Source organism: Sorghum bicolor, chromosome 4 (assembly GCF_000003195.3).
Source record: "Sorghum bicolor cultivar BTx623 chromosome 4, Sorghum_bicolor_NCBIv3, whole genome shotgun sequence".
NCBI lineage: Eukaryota > Viridiplantae > Streptophyta > Magnoliopsida > Poales > Poaceae > Sorghum > Sorghum bicolor.
This window is the reverse complement of record NC_012873.2, coordinates 43,894,994-43,902,164: the sequence shown is the minus strand read 5'-3', so window position 1 is coordinate 43,902,164 and position 7,171 is coordinate 43,894,994. Positions and strand designations below refer to the sequence as shown.

Here is a 7,171-nt window from a genome sequence, read left to right as displayed (position 1 = left end):
TGAGGTGAGATGACCCCAAGTGCGGCACTTGAAGCACTTGACATGCTTTAGCCTCTCTTCTTCTTTCATCTTCTTGAGCTTCTCTTTGTTTGGGCAACCATTTGCAAGATGACCCACTTCATGGCACCGGTAGCACATGAAATGAGAGAGCTTTTCTCTCTCTTGCTTTCTTTTGCCCTTTGCCATCTTCTTCTTGAAGCCAAGGCCACATTTGTCACCATAATTTCTTTGAGTCTTCAATATATGCTCAAAGGTGACTTTTGAGTTGTAGCACCTCTCTAACTTGTTGCTCAAATTATTCACTTCACTTTTGAGCTTATTGTTCTCCTTCAAAAGGTTAGTCTCACAAGACGTAGAAGTAGAACAAGCATTTGTATGTGAAGAACATGGCATAAACAATAAATCATCACAAGAGGTGGATACATGCTTCTTTCCTACATCACAAGGGTTAGTATCAATATGTGATTGATCATTTGACCCAAGTGATGAGCTCTCACTAGTTTTAATTTCTTCATTAGGAAGCTTCTTAGTGAGAAAAGCATGATCTTTTACCAAGTTGTCATGAGCAACACAAAGTTCCTCATGAACCAATTTTAGCTCCTCATGTGAACAAGTAGTAACATAAAGTAGATGCTTTTGTTGTTCACATGTGGTCTTTAGAAATGAGTTTTCACTTTTCAATTTACTTGTTTTTGCCAACTCATTTCTTAAAGCTTTTGAGAGTTTGCATACAAGCTAAAAATTTGGACCATCACAATCAATAATCACATCACCAATAGATACCTTAGTGTCACCATGTGACATGAAGCAATGTGGTGATGTAGTAGATGAGCTTGTGGAAGCATCACTCTCATAGCCATCATCTTCATCATCAAGTGTGCATGAGGTAGCATCATCATTTGCATCACTTGTGGCATCATCATCATCCTTGTCAAGTGATCTTGTAGAATGATCATCATCATCTTCACTTGACCATGAGGTGGAGCAATCCTCCACAACCATGGTGTTGTGGTCATGCTCAACATCCTCATGTGCCTCCACATTTGGCACAACATCTTCTTTGGAGATCATCCCATATTTCTCATTGAGAAATACCCAAATCTCATGGGCGGACTTCATATCCATGATCTCACAAAATATATTATCTTTCATGGATGAATAGAAGATGTTAGTAGCTTGGCAATCGAGATGTAGGCATTTCTTTTGCGCTTGAGTTGCAATATTTTTATCAATTGCACAAGAAAAGCCCACATCTACGATCCACCACATTTGAGGAGAAATAAACTTAAAATTACATGTCATCCAATTTCTCCACGGTGCAAAGTGTGTGCCATCAAAAATGTGTGGACACTCAACATCTAGCCCATAAGCCGCCATCCTCTCGGGTCGGTGAAGACCACAAATGAAAGACCTAGCTCTGATACCACTTGAAGGGTCGAGATGGCGGACTAGAGGGGGGTGAATAGTCCTTTCTAAAATTTATGACGCCGGCTAACCTAAACAAATGCGGAATTAAAACTATCGGTCTAGCCAAGACTACACCCCTCTATCTAAGTTCTCTAGCACCTTGAAAAGATCCTAAACAAACAAGCAAGGTGCTACCTTAGCAAGAGCTCACCTAACCAATTCTAGGAGCAAGGTCACACAAACCTATGCAACTAGTACTTTACAAACCGGGGGAGCTCCTACACAAACTAGTGAGGCAAAGCGCACAAAGCCTAAGCTCACTAGCAAGCTCAATAACAAGGCAACTAATGCCAAATTAGAGAGCGCAACTTACTTAGTTACACAAACTAAGCAATGTGACTAACAAGGTTACACAAACCAAATTAGTCACACAAGGGAACTACTTCTAGCTACACAAGCAAGAAGGTAACTAGCAAGCTACACAAGCTAACTAATTACAGGAGCAACTACACAAGCACAAGTATGAACGTAAGAACAAGCTTGTGTTAGGGACTTGCAAACCAACGGGAAGAACAATGTTGACACAATGATTTTCTCCCGAGGTTCACTTGGTTGCCACCAAGCTACGTCCCCGTTGTGTCGACCAACACTTGGTGGTTCGGCGGCTAAGAGGTGTTACACAAACCTCGTCCCCACTAGGACACCGCAAGAACCTACCCACAAGTGAGGTAGCTCAATGACACGCACGATCCAATAGAGTTGCTCTTCGCGATCCCCGCGGGGTGAGCACCGTACCCCTCACAATCTCTTCTCCGGAGCACCGCACAATCTCCTTGCGTGCTTCGACGGAGTCACAAGCCACCAAGCCGTCTAGGAGGTGGCAACCTCCAAGAGTAACAAGCACCACCGGCTTGCAACACGAACACCTAGTGCCACTCGATGCAATCTCTCAATGCAACGCACTAGAATCACTCACTCGCTATTGATTCGCACTCTTGCAAGCACAAGTGAGTTAGAGACTTTCCTAGCACTCCCCAAGCATGGACACTAAGTCCCAAGGGTGCTCAGCACCAGCCAAGGCTGGCCACCACTTCTATTTATAGCCCCAAGGGCTAAACTAGCCGTTGCCCCTTCACTGGGCAAAATACGTGGGCACCAGACGCTCACAGGGAGCCACCGGACGCTCAACTCCCAGCGTCCGGTGCTCAGGCGTCGGCCACGTGTCACTAGCCGTTTGAAAACGACCGTTGCCGCCAACGGCTACCTCGCGCTCGCGCCTGACACAGCACCACCGGACGCTCAACAAGTCCACACCGGACGCGTCCGGTGCTCACTGGACTCATGCGCAGAGAGCTCCGCAAACTCGTACGGTCACCGGACGCAAGCCACCGGACGCACCCTGAGCGTCCGGTGCTCACCGGACTCATGCGCAGAGAAGGTAGCAAAACGCCCTTACACCGGACGCTGAGCACCGGACTCTCTCCGGTGCGTCCGGTGCACTCTGCTGCACCCGACAGCACACCGGACGCTAAAGGCCAGCGTCCGGTGCCTCCGCGCAGAGCGTCCGGTGAGTGTTTCCTACTGAGAAACACTCCCGCAACTTCTCTAAAATTCCCACCGGCGCAATAGAAAATATGCACTTAATTTTCTCAAAAGCGCCGAATACCACCAAGTGTACACCACCATGTGCAAGTGTGTTAGCATTTTCACAAACAATTTCCCAAAGGAGTTAGCCTCTCAACTTGCCACGCCACTCGATCCTAACACGTATGCAAAGTTAGATCGCTCAAGTGGCATGAGATGACCGATATGCAAACAAGTTTGCCCCTCTTGATAGTACGGCCATCTACCCTAAATCCGGTCATAAACTTCTCTACACACCTATGACCGGTGAAATGGAAAAGCCCTAGGTTATACCTTTGCCTTGCGCTTTCCATTCCATCTCCTCCAATGTTGATGCAACACATGCACCAACCAATCACCAAATGATATGATCCACTTCATATCATCACGTGACCGTATTGGTTCATCGATCTTGACCTCACTTGCTCTTCACCGTTGCCTCGGTCCATCGGCGCCAAGTCTTGCTCAAGCTTCACCGTCACACGCGGTCCCTCGCTTCAAAGCCTCCAACTTGCCCTTCACTCTTGCAACCGGTCCATCAAGCCAAGCCTCATCTTGATCTTCTCCACCTTGGTCACATGACTCCATATCATGTCTCATATGCAATGAGCTCCTCCATCATCCCAGCATCACTTGTGGACTAATCTCCTGTGTATCTCACATAAACACTATTAGTCCACCTAAGTTGTCACTCAATTACCAAAACCAAACAAGGACCTTTCATCTCGGCCCGAGCCAAGCCCCTAGCTACGTTCGCGGTGAGCTCCTCGTGTCTCTGGTGCTTTCCTTTCGCGTTTTGGTACACGAAATTGAGAAACCCACCGACGCCGGCGAGCTCAAGGCTCCCTGGCCATGGCGCCGCCGCGCCGGGGTGCAGGAAGGCGGCCGGCCGCCGCCAAGGCCCCCCTGGTGTCCTGGGCGCCGTTGGATCGAGATCTAAGGGGCCAAAACAGACCATACCCCTTCACTGCGCATCTTGCTAAAGAGTCCCTGGGATTCTAGAGTTTTAACCCGCAGTCCCTGGCGGTTTCCTCAGAATACGCCTTCTCCTTTTAAAAGCGTATTTTAGTTATAGCTCTCAGATTATGTTTTCAGCTAATTACAGAATTGCCACTGAACTTAGATTGCTTATAAAATATTCATTTTAACTCCGTTTTTGTCCATCCAAATTGCGTTAGGTTCGTAATTATATGCTCTACATGTTAGAACTATTTATTCTCTGTTTTGAAACTTTTTAATTTCCTGGTTCTATTTAATTAATTATTTCTCTATAGGAAATCTTGGAAATTGCATAACTTCTCCGTTTTAATTCCGATTTTCGTGAACTTTACGTTTGTGTGATCGTAGCGCTGCGTAGAATATTTTCAAAAACTTTTATCTTTGATTTCTCACTGTTGGTGTAATGTTCTAATTATATCTTGTTTGCTTCATGTATGATTGTCTACATTGGATTGCGTGTTGTTGATTGATGTTTGGGAATAGACGGTGAGCCGTACGTTGGTGATCAAGACCAAGCTTTTGAAGACCAGCAGGCTCAGGAGATCTTTGAGCAAGGCAAGTATAACTTGGGATCATCCTTGTTACCTATTCACTTAAGTACACATATAAATCATATGCATGCTATCACCTTGTCGACCTTAGCAAAATCATAGATGATTGTTATCTGTATTCCTTGTTACCTACTTGATATGCATTTGGTGTAGATGTGCTAGTGCTTGATATAATCCATGATCTTGTAAGATGATTAATAGCTATGCAATGAACATAAAAGAATAACAAATAACTGTATGAGATCTTGTCTGTACGTGATCACCCGGGATAACAGTGCAACCATGAGGGCTATAATGGCTCTGGCTTTAGCTCAGTATGAAGCCCTTTTCTAGCTTGTTAGAGGTTACACAAAAGGGCGGAGGGGCTGAACCGTTTTGGGTATAGTGTGGCCTCTGTCTGCATGTGTATAGGCTGCGAGTCATTGTGCCATCGGAAGGGGGGCTCTATATCTGCGCGCAAAGGAAACCTTGCGGCCCTAACTTGTTAGACGAACTTTTGAAAGGCTTCATAGTGATCCCTGCCGACCTCCCTAAGAAGGGGGTTAAGAGATTAGCTACCTCGGGCGAAAGGGTAAATCATGACTCATGGGTAAAGATGTACAACCTCTGCAGAGTGTAAAACTGGTATACTAGCCGAGCTCACGGTCAGGAACGGCCTTGGGGACATCTACATTAAGATGATGAGCTTGTTATGTTATTATGTTCATTTGATTATCGTTTATGCTATGGATTAATTATGCTTACACTTGATCATGTGATTAATGGATTATCTATGCTACCTTGGCATTTGCTATTTAATTATGAATATGCTATCCACTATTAAAAGCTAAATGTAGTCAAACCAATGTCAGCTAATTGAGCCTCATGAACCCCTGGTTATACTTGTTGAGTACGATATGTGCTCACTCTTGCAATTTCCCAACACCTCAGGATATGATAATGAAGATGACTGGAATGAGAACTACCGTTATGAGTACTAGATTGAGTACTAGATTTGGAGTCAACCAGTCAACAGTGTCCCTGTGTGGAGCTTCCGTCGAGAGCGTTGTTTACTTTATGCTATCATTTTTGTATGAGACTATGTGATATATTATATTCCGCTATGTAATAAACACTGCAATGGTACATTTGAGATTTGTCTACTTATGTGTGCGACTGTTTCTGGGGCACATATGAGTCTTTTATGCATCCTATTTTGTTCTTAAAAATATGGATGTGACAGGAAAGATATCTGAGTATCTAATTAATGAAGTTTTTCTAAGCTACCTTGCAGCTGATGAAACCTAACTGGCTACTGCTTTGTTTTCTTGCGTCTCAGTGATAATGTCGTAATATTAATAGAACTAAAGTGCAGGAATAAAAGAGTAATGTCATAATTGTTTCTGTTAAGTTAATAGGCATCTGTGCTCTTTCCATGCTTTCGTGCTGCTTGCAGCATGTCTGCATTGTCTCCATATATCTCATTAAAACCAACATATGGCTACATTGTCTCCATATATCTCATTAAACTAGCAATGTAACATAATTTATCATCAGATGAGACTCGATTATCAGCACTATACAACCAGTGGGGGGAAAATAAACTTGTTATCAAATTGCTAACATTGTTTTTTCCTTGAGGGGGTTAAAACCTGTCCTCAATCTGAATTCTGAACCAGAAATTAGTCTTTGCTAACCGCAAGCCTACACTTTAATTATACATTTATACTAGCCATTCAGCATGATGCAATTCATCAGATACTTTAAATCGGATTATTCTTGTTAGCACCAGAGAAGCAGCACTCGTGCAAAAGTGAGCGAAGTTGAGCAACCTAATAATAATCTTATAAATGAGCGCTTAACACTAGCATGAGGCAGCAACACTGAACATTGCTGCAGTCGACCATCGTATCATGTTCACGGCCAAACAACACTGAACGAAGCTATCTAGTATTACGAATCGATACGCAGAGGCAGAGAACATGGGGCGAGCGAGCAGAGAAGTGAAGAGGGGAGAGTGTGTTTCCGTACCGGAGCGGATGGGGCGGAGAGGGACACCGAGAGGCTGGAACCTCCCGGCCTCGAAGGCGGCGGAGGGGCGCGAAGACCGGGGCGGGGCGCGGTCGGGCGCCAGGGCGGGGCGCGAAGGCCGGGGCAGGGCGCGGCCGGGCAGGCCGGGGCGTCGCGCGGTCGGGTGCCGGGGCGGGGCGCGGTCGGGCGCCGGGGCAGGGGAGAGGGGCGGGGCGCGGCGCAGGGGAGCTGGGCGGCGGCGCTGCGAGCAGGGGAGAGGGCGGCGGCGCTCCGGGCAGGGGAGGTGGGCGGCGGCGGCGGCGCTGTGGGCAGGGGAGGGAGGCGCTACGGGTAGGAGATGGGGCGGCGCTGTGGAGAGAGGAGGGAGGCGCTGAGGAGAAATGGGCTGGCCCAATATTGATAGGGTAAAGTCCTTTGCCGACTGCTTCCAGGTAAAGGCAGTCGGCAAAGGCACTGGAAACTGTTTTATTATAATCTCTTTGTCGACTGCCCTAGATCAAGGCAGTCGGCAAAGAATTTTTGTATTTTTTTCCTCTCTTTTTTAACAGCCACAATTGCTCTTAATTTTTTGAAATTTTTAA

At 46.1% G+C, this 7,171-nt stretch overlaps 1 protein-coding gene across 1 annotated transcript; it reads left to right on the top strand.

Moving 5' to 3' along the window:
* LOC110434795 (rRNA 2'-O-methyltransferase fibrillarin-like) lies at window positions 6,542-6,964 on the top strand. The gene has a single exon (XM_021459519.1). It carries the CDS (start codon window positions 6,542-6,544, stop codon window positions 6,962-6,964), a length of 423 nt encoding a protein of 140 aa, XP_021315194.1.

Coding starts and splice junctions, on each gene's coding strand:
- LOC110434795 (XM_021459519.1), top strand. CDS start 6,542: ATGGGGCGAGCGAGCAGAGAAGTGAAGAGGGGAGAGTGTGTTTCCGTA.